We start from the raw sequence: 18,345 nt of genomic DNA on the forward strand, positions 1-18,345 counted from the left end.
GGAAAAGAGTTTTAAAAACCAAAATGTGGTGATTATAAAAAATAATGTAGAAGGGGTGAATCTAAGAGAGTTTATGCATCATCTCTTTTTTATTAATCCTTTTTTTTTCTGATTTCTTACGTGGCACCAGCTACTTCTCTCACACTTCCCCCCAAACTTCCTGTCCTGATCTCTTCCTTAAAAAAAAAAAAGAAAAGAAAAGTTATGCCATCTTCTAGAGAAAGAGCAAGACTTTCTCTTCTCTTTCTACTCTCCATTTCCCTAATTCATCCTTTGATTTCCAAGTACAGAGGGGAAATAATTGAGGAACCATTTTTTGGTGAGTGAAGTTTTGATCCCAGTCTACCAGAAATCTCTGGAGATTACTTTCAAACCAAAACCAATTTTATAGCCAGTAGAAAACTTTAGTTTCATGGAATGAAAAGCTAGAAGAGAACAGTCCAAGAACGTCTTTCCAAAAAGAAGGTACACAAAGTACACTTGCCCACATACTACCAAGAAGTATTCTCTTCCTTAAACAAAGAAATAAAAAAGAGACACCCTCTATTGATAATGCTTTGTGCTGTTTATTCATGGCTAGTGAAAGATGCTCTGGTTATCAGTCGCTTTATTTGCCAAGCATAATTTTTCATGGGAGATGTCAGTTATATTTTAGCAAAAGACCAAATTCAATTTCAATTCTCTTTGCAGAAGTCTTCCAAGTAATATAGAACGCACAAGATAGTATCAGTGAAGAAAACAAGGTGCATGCACTTTAATAAAATGCAATTGTTCACAAGTTTTGTTACCGATCCATTTTCTACTAATATTTTAGACAAAAGTGTTCTAATTCATTCAGCTCTAATGCTTTGGGTTTTCTGCATTTCCCAAATTACGTATCTATTTTCTGCTGAGGTCTGAAAAACAAGGAGAGGTGAGACCAACAAGATATTTGCATACAAACCAATAGAAAGGGATGATGTTGCATCATTTCATTTTTCTTCTTGTCTGCTTACTTCTTATTAGCAGCTTAAAGTGATTCTTGTATCAGGAAATTAATAGACTTTGAAAGCTTTCCTGGTTACCACCACTCACATATTCTTCTTTCTTCCAAGGCCTATTCTCTCTTAATCAGAATTCTCAGCAAAGAGGGGAGTGGAATGGACATGGACACCCCTAAAATGTTCAGATGCTTTGTTATTAGCACACCTCTGTCAGCTGCATATTTAGAAGTCCTGGGAAATTTTAACTTTTTTATATTGAGAAATGGACTGAGATCTTAAATTAATATTTTGTTCATTGCTTTTTCATATTCAAATACTTTAAAAAAATATTCACTAATGGGGCTGGCCCAGTGCATAGTGATTAAGTTCTGGTGCTCCACTTCAGCAGACCTACACACTGCTCATCAAGCCATGTTGTGGCAGCGTCCCACATACAAAATAGAGGAATATTGGCATAGATGTTAGCTCAGGGACAATCTTCCTCACCAAAAAAAAAAAAAAAAAATCACTAAATATAGGACTGATAATTTAGTGATTAGTTATTAAAAGTGAAATTATGTGTATTAATGCCTATGGATCCACCTCAAATGTTTCTTCATATTTAATGTGTTCTTTCTTCACATGCTAGCTATGAACTTTAATTTGGTGCCTCTATCCAAAAACCAAGAGCAGGTGAGACATCCAAAAATATCCTCATTTGCATCTGTTTTCCTTTTTTATGAGAGAGAGGGTCATCCCGCCTGATTTTGCCTTCACAACAAAATAACTAGTGACAATTTGGGAATTAATTCACTGTTCATCTCTCATGCTGGCATGTCAGGCCCTCCATCCCTTGGTTCTAATTGATGCTAAATTACAAGAGAGCAGGACAGGAGACTTTGGTGGCATTTTTCCATTTCAGATAGTTGTTAACAGAGATGATTAATAAAAGTCCCTTGGAATTGGAGAGATTAAGTGAATCAGATCCTCTTTATTTTGTCTTCTTACACAAAACATGCTATTATAGGGTTCATATGTTTAAAAAGTAGTGAAACAAAATATAACAAAATTATCCCATATTTATAAAATATAGATCACTTCCTTCCTATAAAAATTTAAGATCAGTTCTCCAGAATGAAAGAGATAAACATGTATAGATGCAAATCAATTTTGTATTGGTTTCTTATTACCACATTAAAGAGAAAATCTGAGGATATAAGTTATGACTTAATTTTGATTTTGAATGCATACCGCTACCAAATATACATAAAATAACCATCACAGAACGAAACTGATACATCCAACAGCTGGCTGCATTTAAATGATTTTAAAATAAGTGCTTATAAAAAGTCAATTTTTGGTGTTTTGCTGCTTAGGAACAAAACAAATCACAAATATGTTTTTATGTTGATTTTCTCTGACAGGACTGGGAATTCCCACATTTCATGGGAGATGTTGATGTAAATCTCCCTGGGTTGCACACCCCTCACATGCAGTTCAAGATTCCTTTCTTCCAGAAGATCTTCAAAGAAGAATATCATATTCACATAACAGGTATGTTATAACTTTGAACACGATTTCATTCTCTCCTAGTTAAGTAATACTAACTGCTGTAAAAAAAGCAAACGGGGACATTTTAGAGGTGTACGTAAATACAGTTTTATTTCTCACTCACTTAACAATGCAAGCGGTTCCAGGTTGGCTGGGGGCTCCAGATCATCATTCTGGGACTTCTTAGACTACTGGTAGCTTTGACAATTTCAACTTCAACATCCAGTGGGTAGGTGAGAATAAAGAGAATGGAGAAAATGACAAAGAAGGCTTACGTATTTCTTAACCACCTGGCCTGGAAAAGAAACATGTCACCTCCACTCACATTCTATGGGCGATAACTGGTCAGCCCCACTTAGAGTCAAGGAGAGCAGAAAAATGTAGTCCCCAGTAGGGCAGCCACTTCTGGTGTCAGACCCAGTGTTTTATATAGGATTATCAGAGAGGAGGTTGAATTTTTGGTATGGATACTTAGCTATCTCTGCCATACTCCATACACCACTCCTTTTTTGTTCATTAAATGAGTTTCTTTTTCACAACCTACAGCTCAGTATATTTTTTCAACACTGACACTTTTTATGCTTTGTTCTTCATTTGCTGCTGAGATCAAAACACTGGTATCCTAGAGCTCCAATCAAACCATCTGCCTTTCGGGAGTTGGGCCACTTCTCATTTGAATGAGTAAAACCTGCTTCTGTGGCAGAACTCACGTTTGTCTCCGTGATTCTCTCGTGGATCCTCAGATTCGTTCACTTTCAGATATGTCCTGCTTTTGGAACGGCTACAATATGGCTTATTATAATATTCTTTCATGACATCTCAGTCATTCTCATCTAAAAAAGGCTTCCTGGAGTTACGTTTTGGACCTTTTTTTCTTCATAACAAGAAGCAGACAGCCGAATGATCACATAAAGGATAGCATTAGTTCCCAAGCTGTTCAAATACGGGGAGCAATGTGTGTGTGTTTTAAGGATGATGGCCTAGGATCCCACACCTGCTATAATAAAAACTGCTGAAGAAATCTGTGCTTACACTACCGTCTGTGCTGCGAATAAAAATAGCCTGAGCACAGAAAACGTGAACATCTGAGTATTGCAAAAAACCTTTGCTTCCCAACTTGGAGGCTGTTTTTTGCTTTGAGCATGAGGCAACCTTCCTAAATCGGAGAATGAGCTCATGAATAGGGAAGATGCAGCAGGTTTCTTTTCCTCTTCAGAATGAATGAGGCCCATCTATTAAATTCACTGGGTAAATCAATCAATTTGAGTTCAGCTCACATAGTGTGGTTTCCGAGTCCCCACTTAATCTCTGCAGCATGCTACCCTCTCGGACTTCTAAAACAGCTATCATGCACATGGCATCATCATATCCCTTTGGGTGGGCTTTTGCCTGGACCATCTGTTCTTGCTCTCGGCTCTTGTCCCAGGCTATCATGGCACTAATATTGTCCCTGACTGAGTATCAGAATCCCTGTCAAAAATATATTGCTTTAATCATTATATATTGAATATCAGCTTTAAAAAAGGGGGAAAAAAGATTCAGAGAACTCATTGGTAAGAAAAGAAAAACTTAAAAATGTTTAATTTGGGGCATTTTGGTATGGCTTTATCATATATGCTATTATCAATAGACGGGGCAAGTTCAAGTTTTGCAGTGCCCAAAGCTTACACAATTTTGAATGCTCTGTTTAAGAATACAAATACAATATTACAACTGAAAATTCTACTCAGTGCCTTGGAAGGGGGCTGTTCATACGGGAGTCGCTGAAGCTTCCGGGTCATTAGCTTCAAGGTAAAGCCTGCTGGGCGTTTGAACTAAAACCTTTGTCTCACCAAATCTTATTTTGTAAAAACTTCAACAGAGGAAAGACTGGCTAAGTTTTTGTAATGGAGGCTGCATGTTAATAGTTTGCCAGGAGGTGAAAATATATCGTAATTAAGGCTTTGCTTCAGTGTTTGCCAATTTATGCTGGTTGTTGTGTCATCCGGGGAACTATAAATATACAAATTGTTGGGCCTCATTCCTAACAGTTCCAGCCCAGTAGGCCTGGGCAAAGGCCAAGGAATGGGACTTAGCAAAGCGCCCCCGGATGATGCTGATCTTTGGGACCTGCTCCTTTCTGATTGAGAAGCCGCAGATGTGCTCAGACTGCCCCCCGAAATGAGCCGTGCAAATGATTGGGTGCCTGGACGTGCGGGGAAGCCTTTGGAGGATTCTGGAGTTTAAATTCAGAGTAAAATAGGGTACATGTGTGTTTTGGGGTGAGGAGCTCAACCATAAACACTTTAAATGCAATTTGTGCTAAGATGTTCATGTGCCTCCCCACATCCACGATAAAAATTTCTAGGAAAATGGCAACAGGTTTGGAAGTTGGAGAAAGTCAGAACCTCCCCCTCTCTTGTTTTTGTTCTGTTACTCTCTTTGTTCTGCTAATTGGCTGAAGACTTCACTGAGGCCACTCTAAAGAAGCATCTGGTCTTCTATGGAAGGCCTTTTACTTTATCTGACTTTGTAAGATAATTGTTTGTGGGAAAACATAGGTGAAATTTCCAAAACCCGCTGCTACATGTTGTAATTTAATATGCTCCGTAGTTAGTAGCCCATAAATTTCCAAGTGAACTGCAAATGCCAACTTGATCAGCTCCTCCAAGTTCTGCTTCTTTTTGTAGGGAGACTAACGCCTTCCTTGATAAGCAAACATAGTGTCACCACTGGGGTTATCAAGCATGAAACCCCCTATATCCATCACTGCTACTCAAACTTCATTGTGTATGAGAATCACCTAGAGAGCTTGTTAAAAAGATCCATCAGCCATGCACCCAGAGTTGGAAGTCTGGGATGTAAGGTGGAGCCTGGAATCTGCCCTTCTCTCAAGCACCACCAGTGATGCCTCTGCAGTCTGCAGAGGACCACTCTTCCAGAAACGCTACTGTTGAGAAACATTTCTGTAGTCAGAATTCCTCTCATCCCAGCTTTATTTTTATATGCAACTGTTAAAATCAAAAGCCAAGGGATGGAGTGCGAATTCAATAGGAATGGGGTAGCCAATGAGAAAGGCACGTGATAGACTCCTGCCAGGAGCTGGAAAGTTCAGAGCTGCGGCCAACAGAGGAGATCTCAAAGCAGAGTATGACTAGGTGAGCACAGAGGAAAGTGGAGCCTGGAGTAGGATGGGACCTCTAGGCGGCTCCATCTTTTGCTTTCTCTGCCTGTATTTGTTCCGAACCAGAAGAGCCTGGACAAGGAGTGGTAGGTTTCTCCCCAGGTCAAGAATGACTCCCCTGTGGCCTCAATGATCATTTCTCTGTGATCTAGAAAAGACATTTAACATGCTAAGGCAATGGGATGTAAAGGTTTGGTACATGGGCTCCAGCTCTGCTACTGACTGGTGGCATGGCTCTTGTCAAGCTTCTTAACCTCTTAGAGGCTCGGTTTTCTTATCTGTTAAATGGGGCCAGTAATAGTACTAATTCCATAGGGTTGCTGTGAGAGTTAAATGGATAGGTACAAGGCCCTTAAAATCCTGCCTGCCGTGTAGTAAGCACTTAATAAACTCTCACTATTTGTACCTAAAGCTTTTCCTTTCGTCTATCCAGATTTGTGTTTCTTATTTAACTAAAAACCATTAGGTTGCCTGAGAGACGGCTCTCTTATTATTGATTGACTACAGTACCCCCTCCCTTACCCATGATTTTGCTTTCTGCAATTTCAGTTATCCACCGTCAACCGTGGGCAGAAAATATTAAATGGAAAATTCCAGAAGTAAACAATTCATAAATTTTAAATTGCATGTCGTTCTGAGTAGCATGATGAAACCTCAAGCCCGCCCGCTTCTTCCTGCCCTGCAAGCGCATCCTCCCCTTGTCCAGTGCATCCACACTGTGTACACTACCCACCCGTTAGTCACTCAGTAGCTGTCTCCATTATTAGATCAACTGTGGTAGTATCACAGTGTTTGTGTTCAAGTAACCCTTATTTTACTTAATGATGGCCTCCAGACACAAGAGTAGTGATGCTGGCAATTGGGGTATGCCAAAGAGAAGCCGTAAAGTGCTTTCTTTAAGTAAAAAGGTGAAAGTTCTCGACTTAATAAGGAAAGAAAAAAAATTGAAAGCTGAGGTTGCTAAAATCTACGGTAACTTTTATTACAGTATATTGTTATAATTGTTCTATTTTATTATTAGCTATTGTTGTTAATCTCTTACTGTGCCTAATTTATAAATTAAACTTTATCATAGGTATGTACATATAAGAAAAAACATAGTGTATGTAGGGTCCGCTACTATCTGAGGTTTCAGAGATCCGTGGGATTCTTGGAACGTATCCCCCACAGATAAAGGGGGACTACTGTATTCTGAGTTCTCTACTGTTATCTACTGATCTGAGTCCTCAAGAAGGAGAAAACAATGGAAAAACCTCTCTCCCAATGAAATGCTCTGTATGTAGAGGGTTATCTGACACTGATGAGTTCCCATTGACATTTTAAAAGCATTTAGGATCTGAGTATTTTTTAATCCTGATTCCAAGCTAGTTTTATTTATGCATATCAGAAATAACTTGAATTGTTGCATCTGTTTAGCTCATCTGGATCCCCCTTGACAGATGGTTTGCTGCAGCATGTTTGAGCTTTCATTTTATAAGCTGGGCTACAGCTTATAAAAATAAATCATTTCTATCCGAGGGTGTGTTGAAATATTTTTTCTGGGAATTTTGACTTCAGTAACAAAGGGGATAAATGTTAGTGATTAGGTCACATTGGCACTTTTAGCCGAAGTCCATTGTTCTTCTCCTAAAAGTAAATGCTCAATGCAACCGTGTAATTACTCCTTTGTCCTCTTCCCTTTTACCTATAAGGTACGTGCAAAGATGGATTCAAAATGTGCTGTACTAAGTCTCTGGAGGCCAGAGAGGAATGGCCTCTCAATTCCATCTCAGAAGCTCCTCTGAGTCCTATTAATGCCAATCCCGGTGGAAGCTCTGCCATCTGTCATCCCAGCCAGACAAAGGAAGTGGCCCATTGGTGGCCATCATCTGAGTAAATTAGGAGGGGGTTGGGGGAAAGGCCAGAAGGAAGGCCTGTGCATCTGCGAGGAGAGAATTCACACTGTTGGCACGATGATGCCCACGGGAACCCTTTGGGCAAAAACGGAAAACGCAGAAGTAAACAAGCCTCCATAGTGTCTGTGTTCTATTTCAGTTTCCTGAGCAGTGTGAGGGCACAGGTGCTTTACGATGGTGAGAATGTGGAAAATAATGAATAAATCTCCTTTGTTTTATTTCCATAGGTGTATGATTTCTGGCAAATCAGTTCCCAGAGATTGTTTTTTAAAGAGCTCTCCACTGTCAATCAGATCATGGGAAGCGCTGGGAAGCACAGGCCAGTGGTCCATCCAGCAGAATATTCTGACAAAATTAGCAAGGGACTTGTTATAGGGAAATGTGATGCATCCTGTTCACCATGACAGTCCCCCAAGATTGTAAATTTATCCAAAGAACACAAGAACCTCTTGCTATTCTCTCAGTTGTGAATTTCTCTAAGCCTTTCCTGCAGCAATTTCATTTTCAACACCTTTGCACTGCTCCGAGCGTTAACTATGTTTACGTCTACATAAAGCAGCAGCTCCTTTTATTTGTCTAAAACTCAGTCTCCTTCAAGGCCATGGTTGCCCTGCCCATAGCCTGTCAGTCCTTGCTGCCCCTGAGCTGACCTGCCGTGCCCAAAGCGAGGCATCCTGTCTTCATTTATGCATATTTGAGGATTTTTTGTAGTAGAACTCACATGCTCTTCAGGAATTGTCTTCTTGGTCAGAGGAAGAGCTTGTTATATATAATTAATCATCATCTTTGAGACATGAATATTTTGCTTTTCCCAGTTTCCTAGATTTATCTGATTTTAGCTGTATCCTGGAATTTACCAGATCATGGCGACATATATATTTAATTTAAAAGACCAGAACTTCACTCATTGTATTTTTCTGGACACTGTCTCAGAGTTTACCTGTTGACTAACATACATTTTCTGAATTAATATCTAAAACTAAGCTAGGATCTAGGGAATACAGAAATGAACAGGTCACAGTGCCCAACCTCAAGCAAGTCAGAGTCTAATCGTCATCAAATTCAGTACAACTGCATAGCTTTTCTTTTCTTTCTCTTTTGATCATTACAAGTTGCTACCTCTACTCGTCTTATTGGATTATGTCCTAAAGGAATAGTCTCACACTTAGGAAGAAACAATGATAAGAGAGGCACTTTGAGAAGCTATATTCATTTGCTTTTAAGTCTTAAGAAGATACCTTACTATCTCAAATAACTCTTATTAATTCATAAATTATTTAGTAAATATCTTCAATTTGCTAAATGGTCTCTCATGGCCTAAGCACTTAATGTGGCTTCTAGATATCCCTAAATTACCTACGGAGAGCCTTGAAGAGATGCTAACTCACCTGCCCTGTTTTCTCTGCTCATCTCTGAAATGAAAAGACATTGAATATGGCCAAGAAGGCTGTTACAGCAAACTGTTACTTCTTTAATTATCCAAAACTCATCTCCTTCAAGACCATGGTTTCTTGCTGTCCCATAATGGATACTAAGTGGTTTTGTAGAGCGTGACTATTTCGTGTGTCTGCACTGGATGCCAGAGTCTGGCTGAGTGGTGGCATTCACTTGGTATAGAGGTGCCCACACACAGAACAGCTCAACCTCAATGCTAACTGGCAACTCTACTGAGTAAAAGATTCTTAAAAATATTATAATTGCATATTTGAATCATGAAAGGTTCATTATGTGGTGGAAATATCAGCACTTAATGGTCTTTTTCCTTGGTTGAAAAAAGAACACTTTCCCCCAAATTGTTGTCCTTTCCCATGCTAAGCGAGGGTGCTATTTAATGAAGACTACTTTTAAAACTATCTAGCCCAGGATTCTATAAACTCCCACAAAGTAAAAAGATAAAATTAACATTATAATATCATTTTTGACAATCACTAAGATTCATTAAAAGTGCAAAATACAAGAAAGAGGTAATCCCACCAACACCACGCAGTGATTTCTCATTAAAGGAGACAGTTAGATATTTCAACAGGGAGATTAATAGAAATAATGTATGGATTCTTACCCCACCTTCTTGCTGATTTACATTATGCTGTGTAGTTGAAACAACAGGGGGAAATGCAAAATTTCTCATATGATTAATGCTGAAATACCAAACCTCTTGTTATGGTTGATTGTACATTCACAACAACACACTTGGGAAAATGGCATTAGAAACACTTTCCATGCTTTTCTTTTTTGTGTTTTCTATCTTTTCCGTGTGGGTCATTTCAGGGACTCAGATTTATTTTTTATGGTAAACAGTGTTTCTCAGAATAGACAATCCTTTTTTCCTAAGGAAAGCTTTCTCCATCTGGAAATTGTGTATTCCATCTTTTTTGCTCTAATGATGAGATTTCCTGGTCCATCATACAACATTAAGGTTTAAGTGACGTTTATTTCACAAACCCATCAAAGAGACTTTTAGAACTTGGAAGAAACCTTAAGGATTATATATGTCAACTCCCTCACTTTGTGGACAATGACACTGAGGTTGAGTTGTCCAGCCTGATTTTGCTTTCTGGTTTGCCACACCTCATAGGGCAAAAGTAATTTTTTAAAGAGGAGAAAGCATTACCAAGGTAACAAAACAGTGGTGTGATAAAATGGAAGGATGGATCACAGAGAAAGATGAACATCCTTCCTCTGTACCAGTGGATAAGTGGACCAGAGGCTGTCAGGTGGGCCAGAAACAAACAAAAGGTAAGAGGAGCCATTTCTTCCACATTTTCAGCACTTCAAATTTCGACTGAGTGGCCCTGACAGTGGAGGAAGGACAATGCTACATCCACAGGAAAAAAAAAAAAAGGAAGTATGGTATCAATAGGGGTCCTGCCTCACCCTCTTCTCTCCACTCTGCTCTTTCCCACCCCAACATGACCTCTCTGCTGTGGGGAAGATGTAGGGACACTATCCCCTGTTGTTTAGCTTCAAAGTTTGTGCAGATAAAACAGTTTTTCTCAGGACCAATGTTACTGCAAGCTGTAGACAAATTACCAATTGCTAAGGATTTTTAACATGTTCAATATGCCGATTCACAAAGATATTTACGTATAGCTACACACTGGGTCCTCCTGGGTAACGGGTTCTGTGATATCTACCCATTGATGTCAGTACTCAGTAATTCATGCTGTTTTATCCAAACTAAAACATTTGAACACCTTTAGAATGTCTTTGTTACAAACCCTAACACGTGCTTCTCTCCTTCCTCTATGTGACCAAGATCCTGTAGTAACTGGATTGAAGAAGTAGAAGAAAGAAATTGTAGAAATGATACTGTCCTACATTTTTGGCAAACTTGCTATGTTTCAGAGAACTTTCTAATACAACTTCTCATTTTATCCTCACAATAATCCAATAATACGTTGGTTTTATTCTCCATTTCACAGAATGAAAAATTGGATTCACATAGCTAATAAGTAGAAGGATTTTGGCAATGAGGACAGAATCATAGAACTAGAACGCATGTAGTTCAGTATCCTCAATTCGAAAATAAGATTATTGAGGTCTGGAGGGGTTAAACAGGTTATCCAAGGTTGTGTTATTTGAGTGTCAGAATGAGATCTCCATCTGCTGATTTCCAGCCTACACTTTTTGTCACTATGCTGCTCCCCCTCACAAATCGGCAAAGGTGTGTTAGAGCAGGGTGATAAGATCAATGTCAGGCAACATATTTTTAATTTTTCTCCACCCCATTAACTATTCAAACTCCAGGTCACATGAGAAATAACATAAAGTGATTATTTCGTATGAAAGTTTTAGTGGTCAAACTGACCCAGCGCCATTCAATGTAGGTAGTCGAAAAATAATTTGAAAGGATGGAGAAAAGCTCCTTCTATCCTCAGGGTTCCTTTAGTTTGATCAGCATACATCCACTTCCACTTTGATTCTCTGATTTTACTTTTTTTCTTTGTCTATAAACATCCACTGAGCATCCTTTCTCCACCAGAAAAGCACCCTTTTCCAAGCTCCATGAGTATTCCTTTCTTCTCTCTGATTCTGTGATGCTTATCTTCAGTTTCTGACATCCTATTACCCTAGAAACAGGGACTCCTTCATGAGGGACTGCCATATGCATGAGTTTATGAAAATGACCTAGAGAGGGTGCAAGTTTCTTCAAGGGACCTTTGCGAGTCAAGATGATGGTTAGTCATACCATCACTGAATAACCCCTTGCCCTCACCATCCAGTCTGGCTTCAAAACAGACGGAGTTCATGACAGGAGAATTAGTATGGATCTCCTACAACAGAGAAGCACCGAAACCCCTCTCAACTTACTTTCTATCATGGAAGCTACAAACCAGTGCCTCCTTAATCCTGAATGAGAACCCCTGGACTTTTTCATATCACCTGTCTCTCATTCCGCTCCTGCCTTCCTTTTCCTTGCATATTCTCCATTCTTTTCCTTCTCTCTCCCCTCAGCCCCTCTCTTCCGCATCCCCAATCCTTTTTTTGCATGTTCTTCTATCTGCAGCATAATAAAAACATAAACTAAAAGAAATGCAAAATTTTCCAAACTGTCCTCTGTCTTGCTTTTCTTTCAAGGACCATATGAATTGCTGCGTCCTCTAAAATCCTTTTTGCAGAAATTAGCCCTCAGTTTTATTTCATTTTCTCAACATCTTCAGCATTTATGGTTTGTATCACTCATTTGACACCCTTCAAATGTGACCTCTGATTATTATTTATCTGTTGATGTCTCTGTCCTGTTAACAAGATGATAAGTTCCTCTCTAGAAGGAAGTAACAAATGTCCTCAGCATCTATTAATGTATCATACACAGGGTCTATTATGAGCGCAATACATGTTTGGTAATGATGCTCACCTGTGTATTTGATTGAATTTCTCTGGCTTGAGCTTTCTTAGTTTATTTTATGCTTTATTCTTAGTATATTTTATGCTTGATTCTTAGTATGAATCTGTTTTAGTTTTGAAGATCCGGGAGGGCAGGAGTGGTTCGAACTTAACAGTGCCAGAAGTTATAAATATGTTATTATATCTGGAAACATTTCCAGTGTGCCAACTTACTTTCTAGTTTGGGTGTGCAAAATAAATCACTCAGGCAAGACCTTCCATTACAAATATTTAAACCCTGTATAGTTGAACCATTTTACAGAAATTCTCTTCATAGAGAAGTTACACCTTTTCATGCAAATGAAGACATTATCATGTCTTAGGCAAGGCTTTGATGATAATAATAGGAACAATTCCTGAGTTCCTATTGTATACTAGGCACTGTGCTTGGCATCTAATAATCTCATGAAATGTAACAGCATTAATAAGTATTATTATTTTCTGCATGTAAAGAAATTAGGGTTTAGAGAATTTAAACAACTACCCCAAGATCACATAGCTAGTAAGTTTGGGAGCCAGGATTAAAACCCTTCAACCTTGCATATAATAGGAGCTTGAAAATATATAATGAGCATGATAAAACACTTTTCTAAACTCCTTCCAATGTTATATTTTTATATATGGCTACTTATTCTGTTAGGGTACATATTGCAGAACACATGTTTACCATTCTTGGTTTAATAAGTTTGCCCAAGTTCCTATCTCTGTCCTATCCTTAGAGTTCTATAATCCTCTGAAGCAGTAACTTAATAATGTTTGACACTGCTATCTTCAAATACAAAATAAAATAATCTTGAGATATTGCATGTAAAATAATTATAACTAAAGCTTTTAGAATCTGTTACACATATCATCTAATTTGGTACAGCAAACCTATGAGGTGGATATTAGTATATTGTTATAATACATTTAATGATGTAAAACTTGCATTAAATTATGATTATAATAAAAATTATAATGGAATCTGGTATCCCTTGAAAGTTTTTCCAGATTCTTTCCATTTAAAGATATAAAGAAATCACTAGCTAATATGTATCTAAATGATATCTTGTTTATATAAGATTTTTAAATACTACAAAGAAATCGTCTCAGTTACAATCTCTCCAAATTCTGTTATCTAAAGCAGTTCATTAGCTTTGGTTATGTTTATATGTCTGATAAATGGATCTGTTCAATGCGAATTTGATGCAATTACTTTTGCATCTTGAAATGAATGCTCAAGGTTTATTGATCTGAATCACATCAACTAATGGTTTAATCAACAGGTCACCTACAAACAGCAATTCGAATTCAATTGGTATACTGCTGTGCTTGCATTGCAAAATGATTTATTTCTTGCCCAGACATAATTATAAAACTGTAAGAGATGTTCAATCACATGTTGGGCTTTTCTGAGAGTTCATTAGAGCTTTGTTTTTAAACATTAATTGAAATGTTCTAGAGAATAACCTACATGGAACCCAATTTCAGTACAGCTGTGGTGCCTGTAGAATAGAGAGATTTAATCTGGTTAGTGTAAATACTGTAAATTATTGCCTCTGGGGCCTACACTTATGTCTTCATGTGCCTAGAATCTTTTTAGGAAATTCCCTTTGCCCATTCACTTAATGGCAGCATAACATGCTCAAAAAATTAATTGTTAACAGATCTAAAACATTAACAATTTATACTACTGTACCATTATCTTCATTTTATTGAATAAAACCCTATTGCAATTTTGTACATCTTTGACTCATGCAACATTTCTTTTTTAATGCAGGTAAATGGTTTAACTATGGAATTATCTTTCTTGTCTTGATTTTGGATCTCAATATGTGGAAGAACCAGATATTTTACAAACCTCATGAATATGGACAGTACATCGGCCCAGGGCAGAAGATATATACCGTGAAAGACTCAGAAAGTTTAAAGGATTTGAACAGAACCAAGCTATCCTGGGAATGGAGGTCTAATCACACTAACCCTCGGACTAATAAAACCTATGTTGAGGGAGACATGTTCTTACACAGCAGGTTCATAGGAGCTAGCCTTGATGTCAAGTGTCTGGCTTTTGTTCCAAGTTTGATAGCATTTGTGTGGTTTGGATTTTTCATTTGGTTCTTTGGACGATTTTTGAAAAATGAGCAAGGCATGGAGAATCAAGACAAAACTTACACTCGCATGAAAAGAAAATCTCCATCAGAACACAGCAAAGACATGGGAATCACTCGAGAGAACACCCAGGCCTCAGTGGAAGACCCGTTGAACGACCCTCCTTTGGTTTGCATCAGGTCCGACTTCAACGAGATTGTCTACAAGTCTTCCCACCTAACGTCAGAAAACTTGAGCTCGCACTTGAACGAATCTACCAGTGGGACAGAAGCAGATCCAGATCCGACGACTTCTAAGAGTACACCTACGAACTAGATTCACTTATGTGGAGATAGCACAAAAAGCAACCTTGAGTGTAACTTTAAAAAGTTAGTCTTTGCTTTTGTAAATGTAAGGTTTACGTAGTGTTAGGTCAAGAAATACAAACGATGCCACAACGGTGCTCAACCTGCTTTTTCTAGGACTCATTGTTTTCTATTTGTATTATGATACATGTGCCTACTGTATATCTAACGGTCCTCTAGAGATTGCTTTTCACAATTGCACAAGCTATTTACTGATTTTACAGCTTAGTAGATTAGCTGATTACCCGTGTATCTGATGTTCAACCATAGTGGTGCCTTGAGACATTAAACTGTTTTTAACTGTACCAGAAACGAAGTGTGGGACAGTTCTCTGACCGACTTCACAGGGGGCTTTTTGTATACAATTATTTTGATCTACGCTTGATGTCTGAGCAGGAACAGATATAGCCAAGATGTGGCTCAGGAAGTCTCGCCTGGTTTCTTATTAAGCAGCGGCGTTGGTGACTTTGACAGCGGGACTGCAGAGAAGCACGGTGATTACCTTTGAATTTGTATTGGCTGTCTGCCAAACACAAATACAGATGCAAAATTCAGTAATAGGAGAATGATCATCCAGCATGGGTCACTACTTGTGAAATGTGACTTGCTCCAACCAATAACTGCAATTAGATGATAAGACCTAATTATGTTTTCCTAATTAAAGATAAATTGCTACTTGATTAAAAATCCTACCCTTCACCTTTGGGAACAAAGGTTAAGAGGCACAGTTGGGTGAACTCTCAAATTTATTGGCATTTACACAAAGCCCTAGAAAACCAAGGGGCTGAAGTTTAATCACGCAAGGGTTGCACAGCCTACCGTCTACAATATTTGTACATCTTTCTGTAAATATGGCTCTGGACAGTGAAAATTGAAAAACGTATGCCAGCCCTGAGGAAGGAGACTCCTCTAAAAATCATGAGTGGAACGTTGGAAGGTAGAAAAAGACGTGCATGAAAGAATCTGTTTAGTGGCTTGTTTTGTGTCTGCGTTTTCTTGTTTTTTTTTAAGAATTAGACATCGCATATTAATAAATAAGAATTATACATCAGTAATTATGTGATGTAGTTTTTTGTTTATAATAGAAAGATTAGAATTGTATCTTAGTTTACCAACAGCCCATTCGAGTGTTTTTTTTTTAACTTCAGTGTCAGGCAATTTAAGAAATGGAACACTCCCAACTTGCTTTTAATTTTGTTCCATAAATTGTGGTTACGTGTTCTTTGAGGGGGTTGGGAGAGATCACTTTTAAGGCAAAATTATTTTCCTGTCACATACTGACATAGCTGTATTTTGTCTTTATGATTTTTTACATCTTTCTTGTTTTGATCTACCTGCTTTTAAGCTTGCAGCATGCTGAATTTAGCATGCATAATAGAACTATGCATTTATCTGTCACTTGAGAGCCAGCTTTAATAAGCTTCTTCTACAATTGTTTACTAAGCAATTGGAACCAGGCCCCTGCTGTTTCTTTTACCTTTAATAGCCATGCGTGGTGTACCCAGAACCATAAATATCTCTGACGCTAAAAATGCAGAGATCAAGCTCACTATAGTAACCCATAGACCATACTATCCAAAGAAACTGACCGTGCTATCCCTGATATGTGGTAATATTGGCCATTACCAAATTGGCATAACAGGGAACATTCACCTTTTGTCTCTGGGACAAGTAAATAATACCACCTAGGACTGTATTTTTAATTATTCTCAAAGTTATTGTCTTGTAGAATGAAGAGGGAGGGTGATGTAGAAAGTGGGTTTTTATTATCAGTATACAGTCCTTGTGAAAATATTATTTGAGAATCGTTATGTGAGTATTAAGGAAAAAGTGCTTCAAGGAGTGAATCTAATTAGCAGAAGTAAGATAGAAAAAAAAAGTAACAAACCTTAGAGCACTATGCTTTTGTGTTTCTAAGGATTGCCCAGAGAACCTGGGTATCAGCTGATGTGAACAGCTATCTTTAAAGTTTCTGTAAGTTTTAGTACCGAATGGAATAATTTCCAGGGATGGCATTTTAATAGTCAAACAAGATTTGAACCTTCAAAGGCTTCCAATATTCAATCATAGACACCAGTCTTGATCTTTTTTTCTGCACATGGGTCTCCTTTCTTCTTTTGCTCCCTCTTTTGGATATTGCCCATCCCATTTGTACATATATACCAACTAAAGATTAGAAAATGAAATGAAATCAAAGTCAAAATCACATCCATTCAGGTCTAGTCTTGGATCCTGAGTCATAGACCAATAGATTATGACTCTACAGAGCTTTTTGAACACAAAAACTTTTGGACTAGCAAGAGCATTAAAAATAATTTTAAAAGATGTGTAGTAAACTGAGAAAATGAAGAGTTAAAATAAAGCATTAAAAAATTACCAACCACAGATTCTAAAGAAAGCACAACAAATGTGATGCCTTAATTGTAGCGATGCTTAAGGACTATATAAACAATTATATTTCTGCTGTTCAGTAATTACAGCATTTTCTTCCATGCAGTGCAAATTTACTAATTTGACACAATTTTAGCATCCAACATTATAGAGTGCTTGGTTACTAGTTTAAATGGAAAATTAAATAAACACTATGAATTATGCCTGATAATATATGCCTAGACATAAATCTCATCACCACATGCCTGTTTATATTCTATAACCATAGTTAGCTACCTCATCTTCTCCCCATGGTGGCTACTTAGCATATTCACTTATGTTTTAGCACATCTAAGATCACCAGTCAATCTTATTAAAAATGTTAAAAATGTTTTCTTCTTCATTTGCCCCAAGAGTCAGCCAGATACAAAATCTCCTTTTACTTTTATAGCATCAGATTTCCCAACAAGTAGTGTCCAGAACCACTACTGGCTGACAGTACAATGGAAAGAAGTCATCCAATATAGACACTCAGGTTTCAAGGTGGGAGTGGATACCACTCACCACTGGGCTCCATAAGTAATTCTGCTACATTATTTGTCTGTCCTGTGGGTCACCAACACAACCCAACCTGAAATGTGAGAAAGATAATGCTAATAAATCACTCATAGCTGTCTCTAAAACTGATGGGTCATGATGGCAACTGAATTATCTGACATTCAGCTAAGACCTCAGCACCCCATCATTGTTTATCGCCTGTCTGTCCTCACTCTGAACCAATCCCTATTTTAAATTAAAGCTCTTGGTTATGCAACCCCAATCTGCATATTGTGCTTTTATTGGCTGTCCCCCCTCAGACGGTGATGTGGCTCCCTACGCTATCTGGCCTGATTTCCTCCAGCTTTGTCCCTCAGAGCTCAACTCTAATCTATTAGCTAGCCCTCCCTTTAAAAAGAGCAGTGCAACTCAATTAATTTTGCAACAAAGTGATACTTTTTTCATTTATTCCAATTTTTATTTTTTATTACTTATTTATTTATTTAATTTTTTTGAGGAAGATTGGCCCTGAGCTAACATTCTTG

The 18,345-nt window shown here is 38.0% G+C and overlaps 1 protein-coding gene across 13 annotated transcripts in view; it reads left to right on the top strand.

The window, feature by feature from the left end:
- Positions 1-15,944, top strand: part of TMEM117 (transmembrane protein 117) — a 432,585-nt gene extending 416,641 nt beyond the window's left edge. For 11 of the 13 annotated variants that reach the window (XM_070271274.1, XM_023643408.2, XM_070271272.1 and 8 more), the window contains 2 exons: positions 2,387-2,516; positions 14,218-15,944. In XM_070271274.1, the coding sequence (XP_070127375.1) occupies positions 2,387-2,516; positions 14,218-14,864 (777 nt within the window). In that variant the 3' untranslated portion in view covers positions 14,865-15,944. Of the gene's footprint in view, positions 1-2,386; positions 2,517-7,798; positions 9,470-10,338 lie in introns of those variants that run through there. The other 2 variants (XM_023643413.2, XM_023643414.2) reach the window with 2 other exon arrangements.
- The last annotated feature ends 2,401 nt before the right edge of the window (positions 15,945-18,345 follow it).

Source organism: Equus caballus, chromosome 6 (assembly GCF_041296265.1).
Source record: "Equus caballus isolate H_3958 breed thoroughbred chromosome 6, TB-T2T, whole genome shotgun sequence".
Lineage (NCBI taxonomy): Eukaryota > Metazoa > Chordata > Mammalia > Perissodactyla > Equidae > Equus > Equus caballus.